This window comes from Grammomys surdaster, unplaced genomic scaffold (assembly GCF_004785775.1).
Source record: "Grammomys surdaster isolate TR1022 unplaced genomic scaffold, NIH_TR_1.0 126071, whole genome shotgun sequence".
Classification (NCBI taxonomy): domain Eukaryota; kingdom Metazoa; phylum Chordata; class Mammalia; order Rodentia; family Muridae; genus Grammomys; species Grammomys surdaster.
The window spans coordinates 1,619,427-1,632,941 of NW_021620880.1; the positions used below are offsets into that span (position 1 = coordinate 1,619,427).

General features: G+C 46.2%; 1 protein-coding gene across 2 annotated transcripts in view; it reads left to right on the top strand.

The window, feature by feature from the left end:
- Window positions 1–2,557: 2,557 nt before the first annotated feature.
- Kcnd3 (potassium voltage-gated channel subfamily D member 3) overlaps window positions 2,558–13,515 on the top strand; it is a 206,677-nt gene continuing 195,719 nt past the window's right edge. For both annotated transcript variants that reach the window (XM_028755634.1, XM_028755636.1), the window contains exon 1: window positions 2,558–3,737. In XM_028755634.1, the coding sequence (XP_028611467.1) occupies window positions 2,632–3,737 (1,106 nt within the window). In that variant the 5' untranslated portion in view covers window positions 2,558–2,631. The remainder of the gene's footprint in view (window positions 3,738–13,515) is intronic.

The following is a 13,515-nucleotide window of genomic DNA, read 5'->3' on the forward strand; positions in this document are numbered from 1 at the left end:
CTTTATCTTAAAAGATCATTGTAGGGCCTGGGGAGTGTCCTGCCTAGACCCCCAGTGAATTCTGACTACTTACTTATCATGACAACTTCTTATCTTAATTTTCTTCATCTGTAAGATGAGGACTACAGTGGTATTTCCTCCAGATTTTTTTTTCTTTTGTGGCTTGATGGAAACAGTCCAGAGATGCATGTGGCACTGACTGAACCATGTGTGGTCAGTAATCAGTAATCCATTCAAAGTCAAATCCCGACCCTGAGCTTCCAGGCTATCCCGGATGCTGGGCATCTGTTGGCCTTAGATTTTGTTTTCCATGAAATTTTATACCCGATAGACTCTTCTGCCTGGAATTGCTGTGAGGACTAAATGAGACAGCCGTGGAGACAGTGGATACTTTGCTTAGAGAGTCTGACCATTTATTACCATTAATGGCATTCCTGCTAGTGAATGGGATAGAAAACACCTGTAATCCAAGCTTGACATGGCAGGTGCTAAGGAAGAAAGGAGAGTCTGTGGGACAGAAGGAAGCATCACTGAGAACAGGTAGGATTTTAATGAGTAGGGTGAGAGGAGGGACAGCAGGATATACAGCAGAGACAGACATCCAGGCTTTGTCTGTGAGCCAGTCTCTGCTCTTGTTATTGGAAGGTAGAAGGGTACCTGGGCTGTCTGGATGATATGTTAAGCTGGGTCCCTTAATGAGGATGCTGGAATGCCAGGCCACAGAGTTAGGATTTTATTTCATTGACTACAGAGTGGAGCACAAACAGAACCTTGCTCTTAGGCAACTACTCTGGGTAGAATGAATTTCAAGGTAACGGGAGGAATCTGCGGGTGGGTGGGTGGGTGGGTAGGTGAAAGTAAGACAAGAATGTCAGTGGGAAGGAGGGCCAAGGGAATTCAGGTGTTCTTAGTGTTTCATGAGTTTGCAGTCCTTTGAATGGGTGCGAAAGAGGCAGGGTGAGTGGCCTACGGTGCGAGATGCTGTGAGCAGAAGGCGGAGAGCAACATTCTGGATAGAGCCAGTTAAGCCTCTCTGTTTCAGAAGCATCCAGGTAGAAAAGCCCAGTAGCAGCTCAGAAGCATAAAAATCAGAAGTTCTAGGAGTCAGGAAGCAGGTGAAGTGGTGTTTCTGGAGAGATGAAGGCCAAAACTCACCACAAGTTGCTGTGGAATAAAAAACCACTCAACAGCCACAATCAAACGAACAACACAACAAACTCCAAAAGTCACCTCTGCCTCATTTACTTCAATACAGAAATAAATCAAGTGAGTTCTAGAGAATCCAAATAACTCTTAGTTAGGATTTGGCTCTGAGCTGTGCGATCAGTTTAGGATTAGTGGAGTTGAGCGTGCCAACCCCAAACAATTTCCCGTCACTGTTACGTGTGTTTCTGTGTCGCCACATGTCTTCCCACAGATGGTATACATTGGGGGATTGCAGAGTCATTTCACTATCATCTTTAAAAAGCCAGATCTGGGAAGGTAAATCTGCTTCCCAAAGCCAAATATAGTTCTCTATGTCATTAGTCCCTCCATTCAGGCTGGCGATTGGGACATGTGGTTAAGAAAGCTGGGACTGAAGGACTAAGGGTGCTGAGCCTGGAAGAAGTCTCAGGGTGCAGTAGAGGACAGGTGAGGGAGCCTGGCATGGGATGGTGTATTGTTACATAATGGGAGGGAACTCTGGGTTCTGGGCAGACGGAGACAGGAGGCAAGGAACGTAGGAAAAGCAGTGAGCATGGCCCAGCTTCCTCTGCGGAGGGAGAGGGACAGTATGCAGAAGGCAGGTGGATAAAGAACCTAAGAATTCCTTCACTGGGTGGGAGAGAGATCCAGTACAACTAACCACACCTCACAACCTTCCCTTTATCTGCCCACTGTGCTCCTGAAGGCTGCAAGTGGATATTAGGTTGCCAGGGCAGACCCCAGACCAAGCATCCTGAAGAGTAAGTAGTAATTTGCCAGACAAACCTCCTGTATGGGAGTTAGGAGTAGACCTTCACTGGCTCTGGGCTTCCTTGGGTCACCTGCCTTGACAGAATTTTCCAAACCCAGCCCCAGTCTCCTTCCCACCAGGGAGGAATAGAAAGGATGTGTTTTCTTGATATCCTTCATTGGCACCCCATTCCTGATTACCCTGGTGGATGAAGAGTGAAATAAAAATTAGCATGTTTATCCCACTTTTAAATTCGTTTAATGAGAACTCATTTACCCTCTCCCAATTTAAATTCGTAATAACGCCATAACCTTTCAGAGCTCATTATTACCCGTCTTCCCAGATCTTCCTGTTAGAGAAGCTTTCCTTCCCAAGTTCTCCTGGGCCCCCTTGGAGCTTTTTTGACACTTTGTCATGCAGTCTGCAACATCCGATGACTGGGCCCTTTGCGCAGCCCCTTGTCAGGTGCTGTCCTTGTATTGTGGTTTCCTCTTTTGGTGATTTTAGTTTTTATCTGGCCATGGGGACTTACCGTTTCTATCAGCAATGATCCTTTCCTTGTTCCTTTCCTCCCAAAATCAAAGTAGACTCAGCCCCTTTCTCTGCTCTCTCCTATCCTCCAGGGGTTACTGAACTAACTCCAAGCTGGTGTGTACAGTGTCTGAGCAGCTACCAGCCCAAAAGCTGGAGTCACCATGGCGGCAGGAGTCGCAGCCTGGCTGCCTTTTGCCCGGGCTGCAGCCATTGGATGGATGCCAGTGGCTAACTGTCCCATGCCCCTAGCTCCAGCTGACAAGAACAAGCGGCAAGATGAGCTGATCGTCCTCAACGTGAGTGGACGACGGTTCCAGACCTGGAGGACCACTCTGGAGCGCTATCCCGACACCCTGCTGGGTAGCACAGAGAAGGAGTTCTTCTTCAACGAGGATACCAAGGAGTACTTCTTTGACCGTGACCCGGAAGTGTTCCGTTGTGTGCTCAACTTCTACCGCACTGGGAAGCTGCACTACCCACGTTATGAATGCATCTCTGCTTACGACGATGAGCTGGCCTTCTATGGCATCCTCCCTGAGATCATCGGAGACTGCTGCTATGAGGAGTACAAAGACCGCAAGCGGGAGAATGCAGAGCGGCTCATGGATGACAATGACTCTGAGAACAACCAAGAGTCCATGCCCTCGCTCAGCTTCCGCCAGACAATGTGGCGGGCCTTCGAGAACCCACACACCAGCACCCTGGCACTGGTCTTCTACTACGTGACTGGCTTCTTCATTGCCGTCTCGGTCATCACCAATGTAGTGGAGACGGTGCCATGCGGCACAGTGCCTGGGAGCAAGGAGCTGCCTTGTGGAGAGCGCTACTCGGTGGCTTTCTTTTGCCTGGACACCGCCTGTGTCATGATCTTCACAGTGGAGTACCTGCTCCGACTCTTCGCGGCACCCAGCAGATACCGCTTCATCCGCAGTGTGATGAGCATTATCGACGTTGTGGCCATCATGCCCTATTACATTGGCCTGGTCATGACCAACAACGAGGACGTGTCTGGAGCTTTTGTCACACTCCGGGTCTTCCGCGTCTTCAGGATCTTCAAGTTTTCCCGACATTCCCAGGGCCTACGGATCCTGGGCTACACCTTGAAGAGCTGTGCCTCAGAACTGGGCTTTCTTCTCTTCTCCCTTACCATGGCCATCATCATCTTTGCCACTGTGATGTTTTATGCTGAGAAGGGCTCCTCCGCCAGCAAGTTCACAAGCATCCCCGCGTCTTTCTGGTACACCATAGTCACCATGACTACACTGGGGTAAGTCAGTACCACTGACCTGAATAGGGTGGAGTTGGGTTGATCGGTTATGAAACTTTAGATGGTGTATCACGATCGAGGAGAGGAGGTTTGGACATAAAAGCCCTTCGCTTGAGTCATGGGGGCCAGGGAAGTGGAATAGTCAGAAAAGGAATGAGTGATTGGTTTGTGGGTGTTAACTTCTCTGAATGAGTGTTTGGGGGAGGTGAGGCACCTGTTCTATAAAGCATAGGAAAGTAAGTCACCATGTCTGTCCTCCAGGCAACCAGTTCAGTGCATGAGATGGCAGGGTGGAGTGCCTTTAAGGACTCTGAAGGAGAGAATGAAATGCAGTGGGCAGTGGAGCAGAGGCTACGAGAAGTTGGGTGAATGGCATACAATCTGTACACGCAGATTTCTTTCCACGTTCCCTCCTGTGCCTTCTTCTTTGTAGTGTATTTGCAAGCTGCTTTCTTGTTTGCCTTGTTTCTTTTCTGCTGCCACAGACACTCACAGATTCAGTATCTCTGATTAGAATTTCTCTCAATGACAATGATTTTTGGGTTTTCTGCAAAGCAAGGTACTGGTTTCTTTTTCTTTTTTCTTTTTTTTTTCCTCACTAAAGAAGAAACAGTCTTATTTTATCAGCTGGAGTCAGAAATGGAATGACCCCAGCCCTACTTGTGTGTCTGTGAAATACTCTCAATGGGTCATGTGATCAGACAAGCAGCAATCTCATCAGAGGGAGAGACAAGTACTCGGTGAGGGCTCGGGTGACTTTCTCTTCCAGATCTCTGTGTTCTCCACTCCACTGAGGTCACAAAAATACATTTATGATGCTGGGATGTGAAGCTTTCCATCAGAGGAAGGGGCCCAGGAAGGAGATTAAAATCTTCTCCCTAACAGGATTAGAGCAAATAAAGGCAGCTTTATGGAGACATAGATTTCAGAGGGGTTTTTGCCTCAGCAGTTGGAAGTCATGAGACTAATGAAAGATCCCTCCACAATTCATACGCTGGGTCTAGATTTGCTTAGACAAGGAAGCGTTATATTGCTGATAGAGAATTCATGAAGCTTTTTATTTGGTCTTTGACAATTTGGTTGGTGGGATCCTGGTGATTCATTTTTTTTTTCCTGGCTGAACCTCTGTTGTGGTGCTATAGGTTATTCCACAGTCCTGCGTGTGTTTATTGGGAATGACTGAGCAGGTGATTGGACCTTTTAAAGTGATTACATTTGTCATTCTGCCACAAGGGAGGAGCAGGGAGGAGAGCAAGAGATGTCACCATCCATTTGCGAAGGCCGAGTTTGATGCAGGCATTCGCTTTACTCTGTCTGTCTAAAGGAAGCTATTCAGTCATTCTTCTCAACCAGCACACAAGTGCATGCGTGCATACACACACACACACACACACACACACACACACACACCACATCATGCATACACACGAATGCTTTCAGATAGCTGCTCACCAGATTGAGTAAGAGTGTTTAACTCTGGGGCTTTATCTTTCTTGAAGCAAATAGCAGATGTAATCTTTTGGCGCTGTGGGATGTTTGGGATAACCTGACCTGAGGGCTTGGCTTCATATTTGTCCCTTCTGCGCTGACCCTGGCCATGCTTCATTGCTTCATCTTCCTAAAGAAACCCAGGTACCACATCCCAACACTCAGGCATGCCCCAGATATGATCCCGAGTCACCAGTGCCTTTAGTTGCTTCTTGATGGGATTCTGGGATTCGTGACATGAAAGGGAGGAACTTGTATTGGGATATATCCCAGGCAGATTGATGAGTGTCAGGGTTAAAATGGGGGATCATCTTGAAGGAGATTAATAGGAACACTGCTGGCCACCTGCCCATCACTTTTTATTATTAGTGTAATAGCATCTGGGTGTCTACTGTGTGTCAGCAGTGTACTGAGCACTCTGAATATATTATCTTCAAGTCCTCTCAGCAGCCTTGCAAGGTAGGAAAGGCTCTGTACTCCTTAAAGATACAGAAGGTAAGGCTCAGGGGTTCAGTACATTTCCCATAGTCACAGAGCTGACTTTCAGATGCCAGTCTCTGTGTCTTCAGTGGCCTTTCTCCTTTCACCATGTCCTACTACTCCCACTCAATTGTGGCCTCCAGTAGAAATCAGGGTTTTGGGCTTATTTTTCCTTATTATTACTTTTTAAAAGCTAGCCTCAGGATGTATGATATTCTACTCTAGTAAAATTACTAGTCAGGCAAGCATCAGCTTGCTGAACATTGTATGCCAGACCCTGTCCTGGGCACACAGAGGTTGGACACATCATACATTTTCTTCTGCACGGGTCAGAAGGTGGCATTAGAGATCTGTGGCTGCTTTCACAGCTAAACTTGGGATTTTACTGCTGTTTTTACTGTGGGGTAGTGGTTGGTTTCTTTGAGTGATCGTCTTTAGAGGTAGGTACAAGTTCAACATCAGGGGTAGAATGCATTGGCCTCAGATTTACTTTCTTGGAGTAGTGTAGGGCACAGGCAGGCTACAGAAGATACGTGAGAAGGAAAGGCATCTGCCTACACTGGCTGTGGCTTCCCTACAGGTCCTGGGACCTCCTTACTCCACTCCCCAAGGACAAACAGGTTTGCTTCTCCATCCACAATACTCTGAAATGTCTAGCTTCTGAGAAGTGAGCGAAATGATCTAAAAGAAGCTTTTAGTCCTCTCTTCCCTCAATTCAGACGAGTTACAAGAGTTACAAGAAAGCAGTTCTCTTTCTTCCTTCCACCCCGTCTGATTGTAGCTCTGTACTAGATCAAGCTACTTTGACTTTGACCCGAGCTGGCAGTTGGCACCATTACCAGGCTCCTTTGTTTGGCTATACATAGCAGGTGCTTGACAAAATGCTTTCTAATGGAGGGGTCAGTGTCAATGGGGCACCTTCCCCATTTGCTTGGTCTGATATTGTTCTCAGTCTCTCCTAGATGTATTTGTCCTTTCTTGAGGGTAAATTTAAGATTTGAGCCTGCAGTCCTGCAACCTTTCCAGCCCTGGATGCTGTCTCAGCTCTGCTGTTCCAGGAGAGCAGACTGTAGTTGGTGACTGATCTGTCCACTGAGGTGCTCTACAGGACCACACTTATGTCGTTGTCTTTACTAGGGGACTGTCTGGCTCAACCCTGGAAAGCTTTCGTTTTCTCCTGGCTGATTTCTGTTCAAATCACATTCAATGACTAGTTTTAGCTATGTTCAACCATTGCAGGAAGTTTATCTTTTTCCTAGCCTATGTTGATTTTGAACCCCATGTGACTAGGAACTATGATGGACCAACTCTGGAGTGGTCCAGTTGCTTGCAGCAACTCCCAGCTGTCTGTCGCCCCTCCCTGACCTACTCCTTCCCGAGCTCCCATTTCTAATCAACCGCAATGACCTCAGTTCCTTCCCAGAGCAGTGTCAGCCAACATGCTCAGAGCCAATATAAGTGAAGGTGTTTGCTCTGCCAGGCTCTGGTTGCCATCTCTGCCTACTTTCCTACTACCTCACTCATGTGTTAGTAGATGTCCTCCAGGGAAGGATCTCCTGAAGCCAATTATCACCATTTATTTAATATTTCAAAATACTTTAAGCACACAAGAACAACTGACAGCCCAAATTATCACCCAGGCTTGAAGATGTCTTTCCTCAGCAGGCTCCTGTGCAGGGAGGAAAGACCCCTGAGCTGTGCCCAGGCTTCTCTTGTGCTCCCTTGACAGTTGGGCTCCCAAATGTACCATTCAAGGATTAATTTCCGTGTTCATAATTGATGCTATAAATAAAACAAATCCCCAATTATCTCAGTTAACAGAGGAAAGGGATAGCGTGGAACTCCCAATATTAAATAAGACCAACATAACTAGTTTGGGAATGTATTACATGAGGTGAGTTTTGTCAAAGCAAATTTCCCTTCTTAATTTTGCTTGGCTTTGATTAGCATTATGATGGATCTGGCCTGGCTGAGCAAGTCTTTGGGGCAACTTGGGTGAGGACATGGGGATGCAAAAATTTGGGAGCCTTTGTGTGTGTCCACAGGGGCTGTGGTGGGTTGGGGAGCAGTTTCAGACCTGGATGGACTGAACAGCTCCTGTACATCTTAAACGGTGGGTGGGGAGAGAGATGGGGTTGGGAAAGACCAGGGAAGGTATGGAACAGCCTCTGCTCCACGCATGGTGGCTCACTTACAAAATTATCATCAGCAGCCTGTCTGTCACCTTGTGCTCTGAGATGAGAGCGTTTTTGACAGTGTCCAAAAATCACTTTACAAAAAGCAGAATCGATTTTTTTTTTTTACTTCTTCCAAGCACGAAGCAGTCTGCAGGTGATTTGCATTTCCCTTTAAAATGTAATCCTGAAGGGAACCTGTCTGAGGGTCCAGGACACATGAAGATCCTTGGAATTAGAGAGAAGAACACGGAAGCTTGGGGTTCTCAATCAGGTTTCCCTGTTGTCCGGTATGAAGCTTGTCTGAGATGTGGTTTTATTAATTCTTCAGTTTTCAATATTCTGTCTATACTTTCACAGGGATCACAAATACCTCAGTCTAGATACTAGCTGACAAGGTGTCTATGTGGGGTGGGCCCCTGCCCATGGGCCTGCTTATATTATGCTTCCTGAGAATGAATGACCTGCAGGTCTTTGTTAGATTTCTTAACTGATAGTTCCCTGGTGCTGGAATTCCCAAGAGAGGATGCAAACTTACATCCCAACAAAGGATCTTCCATTCCTTAAATGTTTGCGGATACCTACTGTGTACCAGAGGGCATCACTGACTCAGAATACACAAGCACTGTAATTGCATAACAGACCAATGTGAATCTGCAAGATGAATCAAACATTTCCCTTCCTCAGAACATGAACGGTCATTTTCCCAATGTAAACCCCTCCATTGTCTTCTCCAAGAAGTATTCCAAGAAGTGAGCAGACAGGGAGGACACACACTTGAGGCTTCAGCTTTAGGAAGGCTGGGACTTTTTGCAAGGAATGTTTGCTGTGAGCCCTTGCACAGTATCAGGCTAGTTGACATGGTCATCTTGAGACATTCCAGGGGCAGGGAGAGGTATAGAGAGAACCATAGATAAGTTCCCACCCATCATGACTCTCTTTATTCAGCTGTTCTCCAATATTCCCTAAATATTAAGTTCTAGGCAATACGATTCTTGCATTCAATAGAAAGGCAATTCAGTAAATAGATAAACAAATACACCCTATTAGGATACATAGAACAATAGAACACGTCACAACACATAGGGAGTGCTGAGTGTATTTACTCTGTAATAGCCAGGTCCCCTGGCTTAAAACTCCCCAGGGACCTCCTATTCAGAGCCACCGTGGCATGGTTGTCACAAGCAACATGCTTGAGTTGATTCTTCCATTAACTTTCTGATCTCCTGCCACCCCTTGCAAAAGTTCCATTAGGAATTTCCTTGCTATTTCAAGAATACCATATTAAGGACCCTCCTACCTGGTGATTTTTTGCATGTATTATTCCTGCTTTCCTCTATTCTGTCCATATCCCCTTAGGTCTCTGTTCAGCATCTGAGCTCTGTTCAGCATCTGAGAGACCCTTCTTGGTCCCTTAACATGAAATAGCGCAGCAATAATACGGGCAAGATATGGTGGTGGCATCATGGGTGAGAGCAACACAGACTGGGGAACTGAAAGATCTTCATCTCTTTAGAGGTAGAGGGCTGGGAGTGCCTGCTGAGGACTTGATCTGGGATCCTCAACGCCTTCTTGAAAGCCAGGCACACTGGCATAATTATGCTCCGGCACTGGAGCTGGGGGCATGTGAAGACAGGTGAGTCCCTGTACCTCATTTGCCACTCAGCCTAGCTGACTGAGGTGCTTCAAGGAAGAAACCTGGTCTTAAAAACTAAAAAGTGGAGAGAGATAGAGGAAAGACTCCTGAAGTTGACCTTTGTCTTCTATATTCGTGTGTGTTGGAGGATATCTACTTGTATGCACTAACAAGTGGATTACACACACACACACACACACACACACACACACACACACACATTAAAAGTAGAAAAAACCAAGACACTTTCTCAGGAATTATTCACTAGCCTACTAGCCTTTCTCCCATTAAGCCTGGTAAAAGTTCATGGCAGGATTAGCCATGAAGACCTTCTACATCCTTGGGAGAAACATTTGACAAGAAGAGACTTGACTCTAGAACCCAGGGCAGCTAAGACACCAGCAGGGGACCAGCAAGCCCAGAGAACTAAGGTGTAGCCACAACATCTGAGAGAGGAGTGGGCTGGCAGCAGGGCTGGCAAGCTGGATGGAGCTTTCCTTTTTTCTTACCCAGGCAATAGCTACTGATGTGTGCTCAGCTGGCCTGAGCTCACCATCATGAGAGCCAGTCCTGGCTCTGACACAGAGGTCACTCTGTGTCTTCGGTTCTGCCTCGACATAGGTTTGACCCAGGGCTTCTGCAAAAAAGGTTAACTCATATGGATGGCACTTTGAGCAGCTCAGGTGTCTCACACTGGGAGCCTCACGATGCCTTTGCTTTGTGATCTGGCAATTTAGATCACTGCAATTTTTGGAAAAGGATTTCCACGCTGGTATTCATTTCACAGCTCCCTTCCGGAATGTCTGGAAATCAATCTCAACCTCTCTCTGCTTGGTTTTGTTTGTGCTTCTCTCTTTAAACACACTAGTAAACACAAACATGATTCTTCCCGAGGAACCACAATTATTCTGCCTTGAAATACTGTAAACAAAATACAGAGGACCCTCCCCCTCCTCAGCCAGGGAAGAGCCCCCTCAGCTGCTGCTTGAATGTGTTCAGTTCTTTCACCCAGGAAGGAGTGCTTGTCCTAGGCCATGCAAAGCTGTGGACCACACTCCGCACGGGCTAGGAGTTATGAGCCAAGGACTGGAGCAGAGGAGCCTTCTACCATCCTTAGGCGAAAGAGCCTTCATACAACTAGACATTTCTTGGAAACTGACCCTGGAACACTCATTTGTAGAGATTCTTCTTTTGGTGATGTTCAGGTCAGTAGTTCTCTTCTGGGAAGTAGGAAGTCAGCCCTCAGAAACTGTCTTTGGAAAGAGTGTGTAATACTGACCTCAGACCAACGTCTAAGGAAGATTTGTTTTGAGAAAAGAATTACTCCTGTGTTTGGGGGCATCCTCTGGACGGGCTTCAGGCTGAGTTCGGCTTCTTTTTGGCCCATCTTGCTTTCCTCAGGACACACCAGCCCCATACGAATGATAGGTATGTGGGAAGGTGGGACTGGGGAGGGAAGAGAGCCCAGCCTTGGCTGACCATGACTGGGTAGAAGAAGATTACATTTAGCTCATGCAATCACATTCTGGGTGCCAGGACTCGAATGAGTGTCATTAAACTGAATCAGAAAAATCGTTTTAATATAAGTGCCACCTCACATGCAAGCCAGTTGATGGAGAGATGGATGAGGCTGGAGACGCCTCCTTTGTAACCGGATGCTGTAAAATCCCATCACCTTCATTATTTCCCACCAAGGCAACGCATCAAAATACCCATTGAGTGGCAGAACAGCTTGAATTTAATATACAGAAAGTCCAATCAAACAATAAATGGATGGAACTATATAAAGAACCCATTTTCTGGGAGGCTGGCTCCATTCTCTGGGATTCAGCTCCCTGACACATGAAATGTGCATCAATTTTCACCAACTAATGCAGCTGCTGAATCGCCACATGCGATATTTGTTTGCTTCAGAAATGGCAAAGGGGACCTTTCCCTCCTACATTAACTGGCTATCAATGCAAAATTGCAAATCTCATTTTCTTTGATTTGCATCCAGTCGCCCAGCAAGGTATCTTGCAGGGCCAACTAAAGTGGAAGCATGGCCTCCACTCATCCCGGATCGCATCACTCTCAGGAGCACTTCGTCATCTTCTTTGAACCAGGGTGAGCATTGAAGGGGCTGAGAGTCTTTACTCTCAGCAGTCATTGTAGTGACATCTTGGGATGTGCTGCCACACTCTGAGTGTCTGTGACATTATTGACGGTCCTTCCTTGAGGTTGCATGAAGCAACCGTTTCATTCTCCATTGGGTTCCTCCCGCCAGCATAGCTCTGCACATTGTCTTCCACCCCTGTCTCCCAGCCAGTTATGGAGAGATTATAAACGTAAATATCAATAGATCAGTCAAACAGAAGAAAAAAAGCTAGCTGCTCAAAAATCATACAATACTGTCAAAGGCTGATAGAAAATAATGTGGTTGTTTTTTTTCACTTCTGGTATGGGATCCTTTTCAAAGTTATTTTTCCAAAGTCATGAATAGCAGAGTTAACCATTATTATAGGCTTATAGACTCTTAAGAAGCGTCATTAGTTTACTTTTACTTCTCTCTGGACATGTGTACTTTAGCAGTGGGGGAAGCTTAGGAGAATTAAACCAACCAGTATCAAAACCATAGATAGCATAAGTTTCATTTGATTCAGTAACTATTGAATGTCCCGTTTGCAAGGGAAAGTAGAAGGCAATGTTGGAGATATAAAAGTAAATAAGAGGCTGAGTACGTAAGTCGGAGGTACAGTGCTTGCCTATTGCCTAGTATGTGCAAGGCCCAAGGCTCATTCACCAGTACTGTTACAATGAGTGGGATGGGGGAATGAGAGACGGGGGAGGAGGAAGAGAAGAGGGGTATCCTAAGAAGTTTATAGTGTAGCAGGGGATGTATGTTCACAGGCATATATAAGAAAGGAAGGGCCATGTTATGTTCTGAAAAGATCAGAAGTATGCATTGCAAAATAAATATTTAATATTTTGTGCTGAATGATTGGCCCCACAGAAGAGGTGAGAGACATTTTAGGCAGACCAACAACTGCAAGCAGGAGTTTAATAAGCGGGAATGGGAGGGGCAAGTAACCCGTGAAAGGAGATGGTGCTTGGGAGGCTTGGCTAACGTTCGCTGGGGGTTTAGGATAGAAGAGCAGGAACATGGCTTATGATAAATAGGTAGGAGAAAAAGGTTTGCCAGGGACTCAGAGGACCCAAAATAGGAGGGCAGGGAGCTCAGTCGGTAGACATCAGGAGCCACTAAAGATGTTCTGGTTGCATCCATGAGGTAAATTCACTCGGCAGCTGGCTCCTGGATGGGTGTTAGAAGCTCTCTTGGATGCAAGACAGTCATTCATGTACTGACTCAAGCAAGAGATGAAGAAACTCTGAATCAAGATAGCAGCAACAGAACAAGAGAGGACTTGAGTGGCAACAGCCTGGAGTCTGAAGGAACTTCGGAATATAAGAGCAGCTAATGGGAACCATGAAGCCGCAGCTTCTAGAGAAGGAACAGGTGTGTGGGGCTCAAGAGAGAAGAGTCATGACCTTGACTTTGGTTCTGTGAAGTTTACTGATTACCCCAGATGTCCTCCGAATAGTAAATGGCTTTGGGGCTTCTCCTGGTGAACAAGGCTAAGTGAGAAACTTGGAAGACTCTTGAAGACAGGTTGCCGAGGAAGGAGCTTTGAGGAATTCTTCTTGGCCCGTGTCTTACTTGAGCACACAGCCCCGATAGGTACATTGGTACCGTTTGCAAATAACTTTACTAAAGCTGCTCTCTTATCTGACTCCTTGGCCTATGAAAGTTCACTTTCATACTGTGTTTCTGCTATAAGTAAAAGGGAAGATTGATCCTCTGAGTAAAAGAAGGTTTTATTTTTAGTGTCCTACAATGAGAAGTAAATAACAGCACCCACTGGGGGAAAATTTTTGTTCATGGGTTTTACAATAGAAAATAAATAAATACGCCCTTATGTTGGCATGTGGATAGGAGACGAACTCGAAATAGTCACAGACA